General features: G+C 36.5%; 1 protein-coding gene and 1 long non-coding RNA gene across 2 annotated transcripts in view; one reads left to right on the top strand and one right to left on the bottom strand.

Moving 5' to 3' along the window:
* Nucleotides 1-7,597, top strand: part of UNC13C (unc-13 homolog C) — a gene marked incomplete at its 5' end in the record, with an annotated part of 181,486 nt that extends 173,889 nt beyond the window's left edge. The window contains 3 exons of the mRNA XM_082488673.1: nucleotides 5,503-5,595; nucleotides 6,319-6,478; nucleotides 6,864-7,597. Of these exons, the coding sequence (XP_082344799.1) occupies nucleotides 5,503-5,595; nucleotides 6,319-6,478; nucleotides 6,864-7,149 (539 nt within the window). The 3' untranslated portion in view covers nucleotides 7,150-7,597. The remainder of the gene's footprint in view (nucleotides 1-5,502; nucleotides 5,596-6,318; nucleotides 6,479-6,863) is intronic.
* The window catches only part of LOC309676181, a 173,767-nt gene that overhangs the window by 37,629 nt on the left and 115,626 nt on the right, over nucleotides 1-20,512 (bottom strand). The gene's annotated exons all lie outside the window — the stretch shown is intronic.

Here is a 20,512-nt window from a genome sequence, read left to right as displayed (position 1 = left end):
TCCTTATTTTGCAAGCATGCCTTTAACGTATCTCTCTCTCTAACAGACAATTTGCTACTGTCTTTTATTCTTTATGTTGTGAGACACAGACCCTCAAATAAAGCCTCCTCCAGATTTAAGGATTTTACATGAAACTACCAGCAGTAAGATATGATGAATACTAAAAGAGCTTAAAGCAGTTTCAAAAGAAAGAATTGCTATCATAAGATAGAACATAAGATAGCTGATGTTCTATATCATGAAATGCCATGTTAACCTCGGATTGTAGAAGCATTTTCAAACTCTGTATACAGGCACAGAGCTGATGAAAGAGAAGGTTTGCATGGTTTAAGTGCAGGGACAGATTCTTCTCTTGGGGTTCAACACCATGTATTTCCATCCGACTTTTTTACACCATCAAATCATTGGGTTTTCACTGCTCAGTTGTCAAGGCTGCTGTGTTTCACTTTCTTACAGCTGCCAAATTTTGCCATACTTAACTGTAAATAGAAGAGATTGCAAGATTGATCCTAACATTTGTCCAAATACAACACCAGATAAAAACTAACTTTGTTAACATAGGTCAGGCAATACCTTTTCAGACACAGCAATTTTATCTCCCATAAATACTTCTGTATGAGAATTTGCATCGTTATGTAAACTTTCCTGTGTTTCTATTAGAATACATAAATAGCGCAAACTTTGGGCATAGCTACAGTGCTGGTTTTACTAATTATGTACACAGACTCTGCTATCTTAAATACTCATAGCAGCGTAACTGCACTAGTTGAAAAGTCAAAGCTCAGGCCTGTGAACAGTCCAATGACTAGCTGAGCTTCTCAGATGTGTTTTGCCACTCTTATTGAAGTCCATGCTGCATACCGATGCTCCTAATAGCCCCCAAAACAAATTATTCTTAATATATATTTCTTTTCCCCCGAGAAATTATGAGAGCATCCCACTTTCCATGTCCTAACTTCCAGAGCAGCTGAAAAGCACACTGCATTAGAGTCACTGCTCCTGCTATTTCAGCATCCTGAATTCTATTGTTAGATTTTATGCTGGCTCATTTTCTGTGAATTCCATTTATTTCTGCTGGGCTCTTTTTTCATGCAAACCTAGAAGTTAGTTTCCAAAGTCCTTTTGATAGGAAAACTTTTCGCTGCTAAAAAAGTCAAGCAGGACAAAGGACCCCTTTCACAGAAATGTACTTTTGTGCACAATCACAGACTGATTCAGTAGAAGTCTTCTGCATTTAGCAGGAATATTATTCTAGAGAATATAGGGAATTTCTGTTTTCTTTTTACAAAATATACAGGACTTATTTTTCCACTTGTATTTTTCTCTTCCAGAGTCCACAAGTTCACACTTCCCCAAAGGTGAAGGAATTCCACTAAGGAATAAAAGACAGAAGAATTCACTTCTGTGTGCGTGTGTAGCCAATACGGCTATCATGACTAAGAACCATTCGACCAGGTCCTTGGTCCAAAATGGCTCTCTTCTGTCAAGATCATTAGGGCTATAACAACTATCACATCGATGACATTACAGGTGCTAAATAAGGAAGGAATCAAAGCCTGCTTATTTTGGACTTTTTGTCCTTAAGAGCAAGCATCTTTGGCCAGAGAAAATATTTTTTTCTCCGTTACAGTTTGTTTGCTGCAATAGAATGACTGCCGTTTAAATGCAAGTGATCACTTTAAAACCCACCTGAGAAAGGATGCTGTATTTTGATTCCTATAAATAACGTAACAAGTGAAATCTAAAGGAGAGTGTAGAGTGGAAGCAGTAATATTTAAGCAACCATAAGGTTTTCCAACATAAAGCACAATTATTTGTAAGTTTGTTAAACTCCTAAGGAGTTATATTACAGTACTAAAGGAAGAAAAGCACAATCATGCTCTGCAGTGCAGGGCTAGGGAGTTGTTGTCAGTTAAATTGACTTGTTAAATGTAGTGGGATAAAGGGACCTTTCTATAGTGCACTCAGAATCACTAATTCCTGCTGTGACTTTACAAGAACTGGTAGCAAGAAAGAAAGCAAAACAGCAGAAATAGACAGATCAGAGACTTTAAAATGAAGTGCCATAGTTCTTGAATGTCAACAAAAGCTGCTATAAGCAAATACTGAATGTCCTAGAATTGTATCTCTAGTTTGTTCAGCAGGTCAGAGAGAGAGAGAGCGCGAGCAAATGGAAGATGGATGGGGTGGTAACTGAAAGAAACCAAGCTTATACTCTAGACTCCACTAGAAATCGTCTCTGCTGGCTGAGATGTTCTGCTGCAGGAAGTTTCCTCAGCAGTAGTGAAATGTAGGGTCATTTTGATGTCAGCTGTTTTCAGTATAACTCTGTGTGACATTTTACACAGATTTCTTCATAACTGTATCAAACAGTACCATACATACAGGACTAATCCCACTATATATTTGCAGTACTGCTTAGAGCATTGTTGCGAATTACCGCCTACTAGGAAAAGGAACGAAAAAGATGAGTTAGGAGGCTTTTGCAAGGATATACTTTGCGTAGTTAATAAGAAGCTGGAGAAACAGAACAAGACTTATCTTGTAAATTCATAGATTTTGTCTCAGTGAAATCTAGTGTGTCATTATTACAGGTTAACACAGCATGTTTCATTATTACCATCACCCACAGGTTGCTGCGTAAGCTATCTAATGAAAATGCTAATTGTTTTCCTTGAAAACATTGCTGATTTCTCCTAAAGGGGGTTTCAGTTGGGTTTTTTTAAAGCTAAAGGCTAAAACAAGTAGTTGACACTGGCTGATATTTTTATAGATATTCAGGATCAGCCTGACTCACCTTCCACTGCAGTCAGTGGTAAATTATTATTAATTTTGACTGGGGGAGAGTTTGAGAATTTCTTGTACTCTTAGTACATTCAGTTTACCCAATCCATTCAGTGTCCCTATGATTTAGATGTTGCAAATTCCTGGTTCTCCTCTCCTGCCCAGCTTGGCAATGAAAGCTTTTTAATCAGAACAAGAGATTAAAGACTTAGAGTTACAGTATGTTCAATTCAAACTTCGTAGCCAAAGATGGCTATATGTGGAACCAAAAGTATCATTCAGAAAAAGGTCCACCACCATGAAAAGAATCTGATTAAGGTTGAATTCCATGCAGTATGTAACAATTTGAAAAGGTGTGATTTCACAATATGAAAGAACAAGACAGATTAATGCTCTATAAGATCCAGTCTCTACTCTTTGATTTACTTTAAACATCAGAAAGCCAATAAGAATAACCTGTATATATTATATCTAGTATTGGAGTACTAGCCCAGAAAGCTGCCTTCTGAATTTTAGGTGTTTAAAAAAAAACAAACAAAAAAAAAAAAAAACAAACAACAACAACAAACCCCACCCAACTTAATTCAAGTTAAGTAGTCCATATAAATATAAGGGAAGGTGTTTTCACACAAGCCAACACACAGTTAAATATAACTCCATTAAAAGCACCGCATTTTGTATTACAAAAATTATAATTAATTTCTTAAAACCTTGATTTTTCTGGGCAGAATAGTTTTACATAGCACTTTGTATTACGAACAATTATTTACTTTTAAATTCATAAATAAATTTTATTTCAAGCAGCAGAAACTCTGTGTCAATACTATGCTACTCACTGTTACATGGTCTAAAGATACTGTGTTTCCAAGAGAAAGGAAGTCACCTTTAACTTTATGACCTTGACCAAATGAGAGTTTCCTTTCTCCTCCTAAATAAAAGTTTCTTTTACTGTACAGTCAGATAATACATTGTTTTACTCTTCTAAATAAAGCTATTCTACTGATTTATATTTAGCTGTTCTAGTCCATTTCATTCCTATCTTTTTACACATGTTCTTTAAAAAATTATGTATTATTTATTGTGAACAAGACATAGAATGATTCAGATTAGAGATCCCATATAGTGCAACTTTAAGTAATTATCCAAATACGAGGAGTTTAATGGCTGCCACTGAAACTAAACTCATTATTAAATATCTGATGTCTGACATCAGATATCTCATGTCATTAAATATCTGATGTCTGACATCAGATATCTCATGTCATTAAATATCTGATGTCTGACAAATTACCTATTTACATGTCAGTAGTGGTCCAAAACCGCTGGCTGATACTGAAATACATCTAGCAGCAAAATTTGTACAGGTACCCTGTATTCAGAAGTAGCAGCTCTAACCAGATTAAGATGTTGACACTGCGTACTTTTGCTAAAATACTGTTGACTACAGTTCAAAAGTGGATTGATGACAATTCCAAGCCAAACTCACCTGAAAGATGCAAAATGCAGAACAGTTTTCAAGGATTCTGAGCAAGTTAATTGAGCACTGAATTTCCACACTTTAATGTATCAGGAAAAACACTTGTTCTCTGGAGCAGTAATGCTTTGGGTAAGATTATATAATTGACCTTGCAATGTTCAACCAGTGTAGAGAATGTAATTACAGATTATGCGAACACAATGAATAAACATCACTTAGCACACATTTCTAGGAAGCCACTGATGGCGAAATCCAGAAAAAAATATTCTGGGTATAAACTGATTGGGGGAGGGGGGGGGGTGTCCAAAACCAGAAACATTTTCCATAGTATGATATTACACAAGACACCCCTCTTCTCTGTACCACTTCTTTAATTCCTGCATGAGCTGCTGGAAAACTTCTAAAGGAATGTTTGCTTCTCCTCACATCTAGGATTGGGAACCAGTGGGGTAAGGAATTTCTGTATAAATAGAAAGAAGATAGAATCTTTCCAGCCAGCTATAAAGGGGTAGTAATTTGCTTTATTATATGGTTCACAGAGATTAGACTGGGGAGCAAGTGCACAGTTCACAGAGTTCAATGTTCACAGTCATCCAATTAAAGAACAAGTAACCGTATCCAATTTTGTTTATATTGTACTGTTAGAATCTGATATATTAAAGGACCTTTCAATACATACTGAGAGGCCTTTTAAAGAATCATTATCTGCAAATTGACTTAGAACTGCGCTGGTGCTCAAAAGTAAAAACTTTCTAAATTAAGTTCCTGGTTCCTCTGCTATCCCTACAATCTCCTAGCACTGTGCTAGTGCAGAACTTCAGTAGTTTGCTTAGACGTAACCCCCAGCAAAAGATTAATCAATAACAATCAGAAATAACTTTCCAAATGCATACTGGGAATAAGACTTTTGGGGTGCAGATGCAAACAAAGTTTGAAGAAATCACCAACTTTTACATTTCAAGATGCAAACCCACCTAATGACAACCAGAATGGAAGGTTCCAAATGAAAGGATTTTTTTTTTATTTTACTAAGGCACTTTACATAAACATTTGCAATTGATAGGTACTTTTGCGGCAAAATCACTTCTAACTCTGTAACTGATTCCCACTTAAATGTGAAATATATGTCAGATATTTCTAAGTGTTTCTGATGATAGAAAATACTGCTCACCTTCTTTCACTGTCTTTTTCTCTTGATGCATTGGGAAGCCAAGTGTGCTAACCTAATATTATTATTTCAGGTCAAACCACTAATAATTCAGTGGGTGAGATATCTATACAAGTGGATGTCACTACACATCCTGGAACTGGTGAGCATAAAGTCACTGTAAAAGGTAAGTTTCAAACAGATAATTTTAAAAAGAAAGCAACAAAAAAGTCCAAAAACCCCCAAGCACTACGTCTTAAGTAAAACATTCCAATAAGGAAATAACAAATGTTAAGTATTTCAGTACTTGTAAAGCTATGAGTATGCATCAGGTGATTAGGGTCGTACTTTTTCCTTGCTCAACATCAACAGCCGTTAAGATTATGCAGGTAAATACTGTCTGTGCTTCTCTGTGTAGACAGCCAAAATTTATTATATGAAGTTATGGAGTTATAAATTCAACTGTGCTAAATTACACTTCTGAATTCCTTGCATATAATTTAATTTTCCAAAAGCTGTAGCAGAGCTGGGTGGTCAATGACTTTAAAAGTTCTGGTTGTAACAAAATGCCTTTGTTCTGCACAGCCTGAATTCCAGAGGAAACCCAGTATCATTTAGATTCGTATAAGCTGATTTTTTAACGACAGTGAAGCTAGCAGACAAAAAAAAACCTGTTAATGTAAAGCACTCGTAAAATATATATTTATATTTGCTACTGTTGTCAGTGAAAGTAGTCAGACATTTTACTCGGCAGAAACAGGCAAAGCTCCTTGTAGGCTTGCCAGGTAGTGGTATCCTATAGGAAAGCTCCCGGGTCACCTTTCATTGGCTATAAAAAGTCATACTGATAATTAATTGGAGCTTTTCCAATGGAATTTTATTTTACATCATTTCTTTTATTTCTTTATAGTTGTAGCAATTAATAATCTAAATTGGCAAACAACAGCTATGTTCCGGCCATTTGTGGAAGTTTGCATATTAGGTCCTAACCTAAGTGACAAGAAAAGAAAACATGGAACCAAGACAAAGAGCAATACCTGGTCACCAAAATACAATGAAACTTTCCAATTGTAAGTCTTTGTCTGTTAATTGCATGTTTTATGCAAATTTTGTTAGAATTTCTTTTAAGAACATTAAAAAAAAGTCCTAAGGCCGCTATACATATCAGCATCCATAGATATAGACACCACTTCAAAATTATTTATTAATTTGCATCTTTGTTTTATATGAAGATAAATGACAACCAGTAAGCTTTCAGTCTTACAAAAGCTGGTTAAAAATGTACAATCCATTTCCCTACACAGGAATTATTATTTATATACCTGGGAATATATTTGCCTAAGTAGTTACTTGGACTGAAGCATTAATCAATTTTAACAATATTTCTAGAGTAGGTTCATTCCCTAGAGAAATTAAACTGAACTTGTTCTAAATTCATATTTTTAATCCGTGCAGCACTTTGACTAACGAAGATAAGCCAGGAGCCTACGAACTTCACCTCTCGGTGAAAGATTACTGCTTTGCTAGGGAAGATCGCATTATAGGAATGACAGTAATTCAGCTGCAAAACATAGCAGAGAAAGGTAGCTGTGCATCTTGGTACCCCTTGTTGAGAAACATCTCTGTAGATGAAACTGGGTTGACAATTCTTAGAATACTTTCTCAGAGAACCAATGATGAAGTTGCTAAAGAATTTGTAAGACTTAAATCAGAAACAAGATCTGCTGAAGAAACCACCTAAAATACCCAAGTAATGCAAGATTGTCACCGCCAAGAACATAGATACAATGCTGTTGTCCGAATAGTGCATGCATGTGCAAATCTGTGGGAATGTTTATCTAACTATATTTTCCGTGTTTGCCAGTACATATGTACTATATTTGCAAGGTATGTCACGGAGCTGCATATCTTTTATACATATTTTGGTCTTTGGTAAAGTATTTGTTCCAATGAAGTGCCAAAACTAATACTAAATGTTTCATCATATCTTTTTAAATGTTGATTTCACCTCATCACAATTCCTTTATTTTTTAACATTAATTAATAAATAATTAGCTTTTTAAAGTGATTAATAGGTTGTCTCTTTTAAACTACTGTGTTGCTTATTCTAAATTAAGTTACTTCCCTTACTATTACTTTTTAAAAGATGTACCTAGTTTTCTTCAAACTATCATTTTATGCAAACCTCATTTTAGGTATCTTACTGATAACTTTTTCTATCATTACTACAGATGCAGTTACTTATAGAAAGTGTTTGTAATTTTATAATTACCGATATAAAGTAATGTTTTTTGCATAAAAACTGAAAAAGGATGGAAATATTTTATGCTAATCTTTTTCCAACCTTTCATAAATATCACTGTGAAGAAATGCTATTAAAGCAAGTTCTCAAGAAGCTGCGCTTATCAGAGTTTGTTACTGATGTTTGATATCTTGAGATAACTTTGTTCTTCGAAACTGCCAAGGTAATATCATATTTGTATTAAAAGAGTAAGTCAGTATCTGTAGAAAAAGGCTGCTATACAGTACAGTATATGCGCTTTTAAAAAAATCAATTTTTAAATTATATGGTACTGTACAAGGGTTAGTAGTTTGGAATATGTAATGGTGGTTTGTGGTTTGTTTCTAGAAATTGTTTATGAAAAGAAAAGATGCTGTTAGCATTTTCACTCAGTTATTAACGTTGCTTTACATACTTAGCTGTAACATCAGTTAAGTGCTTTATTTCTTTATTTTTTTTAGAAAAGTTCAACAGTTTGTACTTATGCAACATTACTATGTATTGCACTAAAGCAAACTCCATGTCCTGTAAATATATTTAGTGACAAATTGTAAAATAAAGTATGAAGAAACTGCTTTCTAGTTTTGTCATTTGATATTATTTATGTACCTATAGGTTTTATGTGCATGTGAAGTCCATGCAGTGAGCTTACAATATAGCTTTGTAATATATCAAAGTACAATTTCCAGTGTCTAGAATCTCTCTCTTTTATAGTGTAAGATTTGATATGTCATTGTCCTAAAAAGCTATAATAAATGAGGTAGGCACATACATATAATATAATGTTCTGTAATAATACACATATTTGTCATTGATTTTGGTTAAAGTGTTTCTAATTACATGAGGTTGGAGTTTTCAGCTTTTCTTAGGGAAAATAATAAATGAGAGGAAAGGAGGACATACAGCTAGTGTGTTGATGCCGGTCTTTTAAAAATGTAGTACATGACTCCACATAGGTAAACTAGATTCTTTCCAGGATATCCTTTTGTGGCATATTTAGATGAGATTTTAAGGATGTCTTTCAACACACAATCCTCTTGCTTGAATACTAAAAAGTAGATTTCACGTAAGTATATTTAGCGAAGATCTGCATAGCCTTTAGAGAGTTAACAATATTTCACTAAGATCACAGGCGGGGGGGGGGGGGGGGGGGGGGCAGGAGGATGAGACTCGCAGACATTCTAAAATCTAAAACAACTTATCTAAAATAATTTTATTGTCTAATGCCATATTTAAATGACACCTGCATTAATAACACAGCACCTGAACTGGTCTCTTGTACCTGAAGATAGATGCAATTAGGACAATAGACCAAGACAAGTCTAAGAAATAGCTCGATCACAGCTGTGACTTATGGCAAACAGTACATATAAACAGTAGCTTCCATGGTTCTTCAGCTAACTTGAAGTTGAGTGGGCCTCTAACAAAATTAGCATCGTTGCCTTTTAATAATGATAATTACAAAATATGTACAGGGTCTCTGCATAAAGACCTTTCATTATGAAAACAAGATGTGAGAAAATTAGAACATGGCTGAGTTTATGGATTTAATCATTACAGTTAAGGCTAATCAAGAATATAATTATTATTTTGGTTTTAAGCTCTCCATAAATTCATAGCTGTCCAAAGGCAGCTGTAAATGATACATCTAATTTCTAACACTTACTGTTTTATGGTAAGAGACTGCACAGAATTTGCTTGTAGAGACCTTTCATCCTTTCTGCATGCTCTTTGCCCTCTCTGATTAAACGCATGCTGATTTGCAAGGTGTAATCAGCTGGAAAGTTATTACATGAAAGTATTTAGAAAAAAGACTTACGTCTAAGTTACTCCCTCTTACCCAAATTGAGAAAAAAAAAGTTACATATCAAGTATGCACAACAGCAGAATAAAATCCATGTATTTCAAACTGCAGATTTTGGTAGATGATAATCCAGTATATTTAAACCAATGCCCTGAGCAAGAGAAATCTGACTTGAACTTTCAGAGTCAACATCAACAAGAGTCTCTGGACCCCATATGCACTGTATATACACGACAGCACCTTATGAAAAACTATCCTGTCAATTAGTGTGGAAAACGTGCCAACTAGTGTCAAATAGGAACACATCTTTAACTCTGACGGATTATCAACATATTACTTGAGAAGCTTACAAAACATAAATAACGAAACAATCATTTTCATTGTTTTACTGTAAGCTGTTTTACTAGTTTTCATTGATATACTTATGCTAGTGACTGTAGAAATCAAATTTGTACGCAAATACTGAAAACAGAAGAATAATTTACCATTACCACATTAGTCTGAATTAAATACCCATTTCTTACAAATCCCTTGAAAACTAAAGAAAAGAGCTGAACAAATATGTGGAAAACATTAAATTATTGTATTAAATTAAATTCAGCTATCAGACATAAAATTAACATAAATGGATTTAGTGTTATTTGGCAAATACAGCTGGGCAAGTGTTGAAAGATATTCAGTAGTTTACACACGCTTATTTTGATGGTATTTTCACATCATTTGTGTTTGCATTTTGGCATCACATTTACGTGATTGACTTGTACTATCAAAAATACATAGAAATGAATCTTCAGGAAAAAATAAATTATTTTAGAAATTATAATCAAGAGATTGAAGACAAACATTAGAGTGTGACTAATGAGCAGTGCTGGGATATGACAAAAATATGTCACTACAAGTATTTGTTGAAATAATGAAAAATTAAAGCACGAATCTGGAGAATCTCTCTTTTGTGCGCTACTCTGAGTGAACGCATACAGACACTACAGAGTATAAATCAATTTGTAAATGACAAATCTACAAAGCCTAATTTGAAGACAAACCCAATCGAGAAGAAAACGAACAAAGGGATCTTTTCAAACAGATTCCATAGCTGAAAATCAGCTTACCTAAACAAACTATTCCTAAATGACTCATGGCCTATGACCATTTTGCGATGAGAATTAATGTTCAGATTTCAAAGACCGCAGCAATTAAAGCTGAAGGCCTTCCCTGTGATTTTAACTAAATTAATCACTGCAGACTATGAATAACAAGTCAGCACACTGTATGTTTTGTAGTGAAAGCCATTAAAAAGTCACAGATTAATTTTCAAATAAATAAATACAAGATAATCAGAAAAATTAATCCAAGGAAGAAAGAGAAGTCTGCTCTTTACATTTTTTCTGTTATTTCTACTACAGTACTGACAATACAGTACTAGACTATAGTACAGTCCCGGGATCCAATCTGCATTGACTCGGGGTCTCACATGAATTAACACTTCTTTCTCTGTTTTTTCAGAACAGTATTAGGAGATCCAGACAAAGAGGACAACCCAGAGAGCACTTTGGGCCAGCCATGGAATCAGCTTACTGAGCAGTTCACAGACTTCACTGGAGTTGTAACAGACCATACTCAGGCTAAAATCCCAGATCTGTCTTCACTTGCCCTAGATGTTACAAGAGCTTGCTGACAGTTACTGCTCTTGGTTCACTTCAGTTCCTCTGATCATGGCTGAGGCAACTCTAACTTTCATTCCTTTGAAGTCTAAGAGGCCCCGCACATTTTGTTCAATAATGTTTACCCATTTAAGCAGGAAGTTTTTTTGTTCCTGAGTGATGGCAGTTGACTGCAATGTGAGTTAAGCCTCCAGGCCTGAGGTTATGACGCTAAGAAAACAAATGTCAATTACTGACTAGCAGAATCAAAAAAATGAAAAGGAATTGCCAAAATATGCACTGAACAGTAGCACACTAATGGAAAACTCAAGTGTAGCGAATACGCTCCCCTCCTCTAGATAACAGTCTCCTAGATTTCTTTGAGTAGAGAAGGCAGTGTACACACACAGTGCCTGCTAGCTTGATTTTAGTTTACAACACATCAGAGGGCTTCATCCATAAAGAGCACACAGAGTTTATATGCATTACACAGCAGTACTACATAGGAAGTACTACATACAAGTAAACTGGATACACAGAATACCTGCACTGGTACATTTTAAAATTCTTAGTGACCAAAATTTTATCATTTGAAAAATACATTAAAAAAAAAAAGAAACAGCAATGCAAACCATTACCTTGCCTTGCTTTTACAACTGAAGGGACACAGTATGGCTGCTTTGAATGAATAGCTGTGATCCTTGTTCTTGGGGTAGTAGAAGAGATCCTGGAAGACAAGGAGGCAGTTGCTAACAGAGAGGAATCTCAGCAGGAATGGCAGGAAGAGAAGACTGCATTACAGGTGAAGGGTAAAATGGCATGAATATTGGGATATTTTACAGAGATAAGGAAGGGAAACACAATCATTTTCATAAAATAATCAGCCAGCAAAGAGGGCTGACAGACAGTCCAGCCTCAGATTGCATTCCTTAACTCATAGCAGAACCAGAAGACACTAGGTGTGATTTTGATATAACAGACACAGAAAGTTAGATCTGTCCCAGGATTTTTGTCACGTTCTAGTCTAGTCCAAGAGTTACTTCTGTTGATTGTGATTTCAGTGGAGGTACGAGGCACAATTCCATCCCTGAGAGTGTCTCCCCATTTGCTTTGTACTAAGTGGAGTCTGAACACGAGTTCTGCATTTCACTACACTCTGTACCAAAAAGATAAACATATTCTCAACCTGAAGGCCATCACAAACAAGTTCAAGCTAAAGAGTTTGCAGAGATTATTTCCCTGAATATTATATATCCAAGACACAACAGCATTAACTAGGTGGAATATTCTCTTGAGCTTGAGAAACAAGAGCAATTTTCATCTAATGATGCATCAATGTATCAACACGCTAATTTGCACCTAGGTGACAATATTAAATCAATAGGCCCTTAAAATGCTATTCTCTTTTCCTATGTAATTTGTAAGAGACTCATGTGCCAGGCTGAGCTTCCTCAGCATGATGACCACCATGAAATCAGGTTAAGTCACTCATTCTCCCCTACTCAGCTTAACATTAGAGATGAAACATTGCAGGAGCCACCAAAGTGAGCTGGAGTCAGTAGCAACAGTGAACTTAACTCCTATCAAATATGCTCTATAATGTTCAATAACCCATATAATTGCAGCACATCTTCTCTCTACTGCAGAGAATTTCATTTCTGATCAGGGAGAAATTGCTCAGCAGAAAAAAAAATAGAAACCAGGAATACTGTTTACATTTAACATTTGTTTACTGCATTTTTATCAGATGGAAACAATGAAGAGAGTAATTCTGAACGTATGTCCTTCACTGTCACACAGACAATAAGCAAAGCTTATATACAAAATTTATTGGATGAATTGGGTCCATTTTCTATTTACAAAATGCTTATAAACAGCTTGCAATTTTGGCAAATGCTATTATTTAGATTGGCTGGTTAAATAACCTGTGAGAAGGGGTTAAATCTTTGTTGAATGCTGCAAGTCCACTATTGAGGCTAGCGCCAGCTGAGAGAGTCCTGACTGGCTGAATGCAACGGCTAGGATCAGCTTATTGAAACACACAACTGGCTTAAAATCCAGTGCTTCAGACATTGTTTCTATTAGCAACTGCAATTAACTAAAATACCTAGAAAACAACATCTGTCTTTATGCAGAGAGAAAAACATAGAAAACGTAACTTGCCAAGCAGAGGATGAAAGCTTGGAAAAACATCATTATTTACAGTAGCAGTTTGCATCTGGATGACAGTATCAAATCAAATATCACTGAAAAAAGATATCCAAAACAAGATACATTGCAATAAAACAGAGAAGGAAAGGGCAGAATTGAAAGAAAAGGGCCTTTCTGTGTAACAAAGACTGAATCAGACCTGTCAGCTAGAGAGTCCTTTGAGACTTTTACACTGTAAATTATTTAGACAACTGACTGACAGAGGATAATTAGCAGATATCTATATACCAAGGTGACTGTGACTAACCATAAGAAAGAAACAAACAAAAAAATCTTCAGACCATATTGTGAAGGAAGTCTAGTAGGACGAATAAAGTTCTAGATACATTTTGAGATTCCATAATAAGAACAAAATTTATTAGAGTTATACCAAGTACCAAATGTACTTTCAGTATTCCTTTGGTTAACCTATGATAGGGAAGTGGAACAAGAGGCTTTTCCCATTCTTTCTCCTCACATCCCATGCTCATGAAAGGTTTGTTGTCAGAGCAGTATTAGAATAGAAATTAAAAAAGGCCATTGAACTCAGTGGTAACAAAGAAAGCACGGCACCGCATCTTTTACTATGTAAAATGCCATAATAGAAAAATAAGCTAAAATGTGGGGTGGGGAAACACAAAACAAAACCATTAATACGAGCTGGACTCTGTCTGGTCAAAGCTAAAGGCGTACAGCATGAGTGAGGAGACCTGTCAAAGACTGCAGGAGCACTGGGTCCCTACTTACATAAAGTTTTGTGTTTATGTGACTTTTCAAGCTGGGAATCTAGATGATTGTGCCCTTGCTTCTGGGTGTTCTTGAGGCAGAGTTCTTAATTTATGTTCTCTCTCCCTTAATATTAATGCGCTGAAAATGCTATAGCTGTTGAGGCTAACAACAATTCACAGCACAGCAGGGCTTTGTAGCAGCCCAAAGATTTAAGCAGAAACCAGTGCAGTATGGCAGTCCAGGAGTTTACTGATGGATTCTTGGTCTCAAACCCAAAATTAACTCTTTGTATTTTAGCCCAACCATTTACATTAGAGAAAGGCAAGTGAAAAACTACCTGAACCAGAATTTGTATTCCAAAGAAACATATAAATGGATGCATAAACTCACACTCGGAAAGATATTCTCAATAGTACAACATTTAAAATAACTCTAGGGAAGTTGTTCAAGTTTATGTCTCTAGTAAGGAGATTTCTCCGTTTTTTGTCATTACAGTTGAAAGTAACCCTGCACATAATTCTGCAATATTAAAAGAACCATCAAAAAAGGCATATCTCAATAGTACCAATATTGACCTTGTACCAAAGCCAGCCTATAAACATCTATTTTTCAAAAGTCTAGTAAAAGCAGATTTACGTTCTGCAAAATCAGGGCCATCAAAACAAAAGAAAAAAAAAATAGCTTGATGAAATTAACTACAAATAATGTGTTTGTCACCAGCATCATTTCATTCACAAATGTGATTTACAGAAAGAAAGCATTCTCATGAGATTTGTAACCCATACAACAGAGGAATGAGCTCTGTGAAGCTGTCCTTCAGATAATGGCATGACTAGATGCTAAAATACGCGAACAGAATCCGTAAAACTTGAAGGGTCAAAGTCACCTTTGGCCGCTGGCTTATCAGCCCATTTAAAATATATTACATATTGGTGTAAACTTTTTTTGTTAAAAATAAATTCTACTTTATTTTGCCAAAGAAAGAGCATTATAATAATGAAAATGAAAACTATTATTATTTTTAAACAAAGTATCATTAGAATTTTTTTTTTTACGTTGAATGAGATTACTTTGGTACCCAACAGACTTGGTACATAGAAGGTAATTCAACTTCAGTGAATTAATTTTTTCCTTTGAAAGACACCAGATTTCAGAATTTACCTTTTTTTTCCCTCTCTGAGGTCCGATTCATATGCCATGGAAAACAACAGTTTTTCCTGTTGAATTCAATGTACTTTACACTTCTCCCCAAGAAAAGAGATGTGCCAAGCATGATGTGCGAGCATGTCTGTATAACGGAAGATGTGTCTAGAGTACAAGTCCCATGTGTATGTTAATTGAATTACAGTCTCTGCTACAGATATATACATTGCTCTAACATGCAGCCTTATTTTTTTAATTCATATTTCTGGGTGGTATTATAAGAACAGACTTCTGATTAGGCCATCAGTGAGCCAAAGGTCACACGTCAGGATTTCGGGAACAGTGAGTACCTCTCAGCACCCATACTGTGCTGCTAACCTATCCACGGTCATACTCTTCTGAGGGAAGCTATGTCCCACCATAGTTATTCACACACAGAGAAACTGAGGGAGTAGGAGTAAATGATTTGTTTAAACTAGGCCAGTGACAGAATCAGAATTGAAATTCAGGCAGCCTTAGCTTCCGAATTTACTGTCTAACCATTGCACCTTGTTTTTTCCCTAAGGCACAATATGGTATGTCACTATCTCTGCCTATAATTATGGGTGTTTACTGTTTGATATGCTTCAATGATTTTATTAGACCAAGCAGGAAGTCTTCAATCGACTTTTCAAACAAACCTGCCCTCTAGTAATTGTAAATAGTAAGTGAAAAAAAAGCCCATGAATAATACGACTCATTGAAATTTCTACATGGAGGTATCAATATGAAAAGTAAATCCATTTTCACTTTAGTGAAGGTATCAATATTCAGAGGCAAACAAAACATTCATTCTCAATTTAAAAGTCATCATTGGAGAATATTTGATAATGCTTCTTTACCTATATATCCAATGTTTGCTTTAAACAAACAAACAAAAAAATCACTTTTGAAGATCTAAAGAGATCACAATCAGCTACAGCTATGTTGTGCAACTAACAAACACCTTAAGTCAAATTCCTATTAACTCTTTCTGTGTGATATGGGCAAATGGTTAATGTAATAAATATAACTTCTGGGATCCTGATTACAATGACAGCAAAAGCACAAGGCACTTGAGAACACTGTTTACACAGACCATTGAAGCAGAACATGAATATGCAGCTCAACCTGGGGGCTCATAGGTTGCTCTTAATGGAAAAAAAATCTGGGGAAACCACACAACTGAACAGGCAGATGAATCAGAAAAGTGAAATCTGAACCTCTGTCTCAGTTCAGAACCTTCCACAACTATCACTCATACCCAGCATCATCTTTGCTATGACAAAGCTAGTAGGTTTCACCTAAAAACTAAAGCTAGGATGCCATATACCCACAGACACTTATAATTAATGAAATTTTCTTTGTTATCAGCTGGTAAAGCTGACTGAGATTTGACCATAATACAAGGACTAATAAAGAATGACAGTAGCAATCAGGCATTAGTACTGTTTAAACCCATGAAAACTAATTCTCCTTTTTACTGATTTTTCTGTTGACTCAATTCATCTATGACCAGTTCATCGGTTTCTGTTCACTATTCAACAGTAAGATGTTAACAGGACTTCTACTTCAGTTTTCACCATTAAAAGCAGACATCCTTTATGTTTTCTGAAATACTAAATTTTTATTCCGTATGAAAAATATATCACATCACCTTCAATTATTTGAATTTCTCTCACACAACTCAGAGGAAGATAACTTTTTTTTTTTTTTTAAAGAGGTTATTCAATAATTTTATGCCCTTTCCCAGCTAAAAATGCAAAAGCTACTGCTAGGAACTAAAAGATGTTGCATGCACCACAACCATCAATAATTCCTGCAAGACAATTAGCAATTTTTCTGCTAAACTATGAATAAAAAGATTACACAAGTACTTAATTATTTCACAGCCTCAATAATACTTTTTAAACATGCTCTATTAAAAAAAAAAAAAAGGTAAATGTATATACATGCCACACTATTATTTAAGCTTTTGATGTACACTTCACCTAGAAGTTACTGTCACATAGTTCTACAACGATTCCCCCAGCTATTTTAAAGGTGCCTAGCTGAAAAAGTACTATGCAAAAATGAACATAGGAACTGGGAGTTGTTCCCAGAAGCAAGGTAGTCCACAAATAAAGTATGTAGTTATGAAAAGAAACACCTATGAAGTTTTAGGTCATTTCAGATATTACTTCATTTGGCAAAATTCTAATACTTCTGTGTTTGCTACCACAAGATATCAAAAAGGCAAGTCCAAAGCAAAAATTCAAATATCCCAAAAGGCTCAGTACTCTTCAAATTTAAGGAACTACTTAAATTCATTAAGCTACAAGGGCAATTTGAGATCCAAATTTAAAATTCAAAGCTGTCAAGGTTTTAATTCAGACTTAGCATGCTGTCTGATCTATGATTATACCGAATTTTAAATGAAGTTACAGACAACTATGTAAAAACTTTTCTTCTAGGAAAAAGTAGGGAAGAAAGAGTTAGCTGCTTGCATTTATGTTTTAGCAGAATACGTTTTATAGCATATCTGGTACAGATACACTTTATATTTGGTACCTATTATCTGCAAAAATGCAACTAGAAGTAGATATTTTTGCTGCAAAAGGATTCTCAAAATAGATAAGGCACAGTAGAATAAGAAAGGGAAACAGAAGCAGAGACAGGTGCCTAAGGTCATACAATAAATCCGTGCCAGAACAAGGAACAGAGCCAGGCTTCTGAATGCCAATTCAGTCATCTATCTGCAGGTTATGCACTTCACAATGAGTTATTCTGCAGCATTATTCTGACTGGAACCCAGGAACTATAACTATGATGTTGCTAAAAATTATTCAGATTCACAAAAAGGCAGAGAACTGAGGGTCATCTGGAAATATCACTATGAGCATTTCTACAAGCCCACACACACAATCATATAGCTATCTGATAAATTGTGCCCGTGTTCAAACTGAAAAAATAGGGCCTTTAAGTCTTATTAGCCTGAGTTCTTCCCAAAGTGATTTCATGTTTCTTAGCGTAGAGAACCGATCTGGAAACCAGTCTCCCCCACATCTCTAAAAGTCCCTTAGTTCAGGCAAGACCATTTATCATTAATCTTGAATTTGCCCAGTAATTAAAAGATAAGGAAGTATTAAACATTATATGGCAAAGATCTTCTGCTATGATTGTTGGAGAGAGAGGCATGTCTGCTGGACACTGAGAATTCAAGGCAAGCTGCTTTTATGTTATGAATTAAACTTCACAGAATATGGCTTAGATTTCTTCAATCATTGCTGAAGTAATTAATTCCCATTGGATGGCCCTAGGATAGCAGAACAGACACATATGAAAAAGAAGCAAAGGCTACGCTCTGTCGAGGTTATTCTGTCAGCAGGCAAGAGTTACCAGCATAAAACCCACACATTTTAAAAAGAGGTGTATTTGAACTTTACCTTTCCTTCAACTTGAACTGTCAAACTTCTACACTTGAAAAATTGACACAACTACTATTTAAGTAGCTTGGCTTTTCTCACAAAATATAATTGAAATATAACTTGTAAGTCTTTACACAGACAAAGTGGATCAATACTGACAAACAAAGAGGGACTGGTGGAGGATGTAAAGGTTGGGGGCAGACTGGGCTGCAGTGATCATGAGAAGATAGAATTCAGGATTAAGTGTAGTATAGACAAAATGACAAGTAGAGTTGAAACCTTAAACTTCAGGAGGGCTAACTTTGATCGTTTCAAGGAGTTGCTTGGAGAAATCCCATGGGAGAGGGCTCTAGAGGGTAAGGGGGCTCAAGAGAGCTGGCTGCTATTTAAGCGTCACTTCCTCCAAGCTCAGGATCAATGCATCCCAAAGAGAAAGAAATCAATCAAGGGAAGAAGGAGACCTGCATGGCTGAGCAGGGACCTTCTGAAAAAGCTCAGGTGGAAGAAGGGAGTTTACAATAGGTGGAAGAAGGGGCTGACTGCTTGGGAGGAATACAAGAATGCTGTCAGGGTATGCAGGGAGGAAACAAGGAAAGCCAAGGCAGCCTTGGAATTGAACCTGGCGAGGGATGTCAAGGCCAACAGGAAGGGTTTCTTTAAGTATATAGGAGACAAAAGGAAAACTAGGGAAAATGTGGGCCCGCTGTTGAATGAGAGGTGCCGTGGTGACAGATGATGCACAGAAGGCGGAGTTACTAAATGCATTCTTCGCTTCTGTCTTCACTGTTTGGGCCAGCCCTCAGGAAACCCAGACTTTGCAGGTAACAGAGAAAGTCTGGAGGGAGCAAGACTTTCCCTTGGTTGACGAGGAGAGAGTTAGAGATCAGTTAGATAAACTGGATATCCACAAATCCATGGGGCCTAATGGGATGCACCCTCGAGTGCTGAGGGAGCTGGGGGAAGTCATTGCTGGGACGCTCTCCATCATCTTTGAAAGGTCCTGGAGGACAGGTGAGGTGCCTGAGGACTGGCGGATAGCTAATGTCACTCCAGTCTTCAAAAAGGGCAAGAAGGATGACCCGGGGAACTACAGGCCAGTCAGCCTCACCTCCATCCCTGGAAAGATGATGGAACAGCTTGTGCTGGGTATCATCTCAAAGCACCTGGATGAAAAGAAGGTTATCAAAAGTAGTCAACATGGATTCACTAAGGGGAAGTTGTGTCTGACTAATCTGATAGCATTCTATGATGAAGTGACTAGATGGGTGAATGAGGGGAGGGCAGTGGATGTTGTCTACCTTGACTTTGGCAAGGCTATCGACACTGTCTCCCACATCATCCTCACATGCAAGCTTAGGAAGTGCGGGCTATATGAATGGACAGTGGGGTGGATTGAGAACTGGCTGACAGATAGAGCTCAGAGGGTTGTGGTTAGTGGTGCAGAGTCTAGTTGGAGGTCAGTAACAAGTGGTGTCCCTCAAGGGTCAGTACTGGGTCCAGTCCTGTTCAATATATTCATCGATGATCTGGATGAAGGGATAGAGTGTACCATCAGCAAGTTTGCTGATGACACTAAACTTGGAGGAGTGGCTGACATGCCAGAAGGCTGTGCTGCTTTACAGCGTGACCTGGACAGGCTGGAGAGTTGGGCAGGGAGGAACCTAATGAAATTCAACAAGGGTAAATATAGGGTACTGCATCTGGGGAGGAATAACCCCACACATCAGTACAGGTTGGGGGCTGACCTCCTGGAGAGCAGCTCTGTGGAAAGGGACCTGGGAGTCCTGGTGGACAACAGGATGACCATGAGCCAGCAATGTGCCCTGGCGGCCAAGAGGGCCAATGGCATTCTGGGGTGCATCAAAAAGAGTGTGGCCAGCAGGTCGAGGGAG

Source organism: Vanellus vanellus (genome assembly GCF_965231255.1).
Source record: "Vanellus vanellus genome assembly, chromosome: 11".
Lineage (NCBI taxonomy): Eukaryota > Metazoa > Chordata > Aves > Charadriiformes > Charadriidae > Vanellus > Vanellus vanellus.
This window is presented reverse-complemented; position numbering and strand designations above follow the sequence as displayed.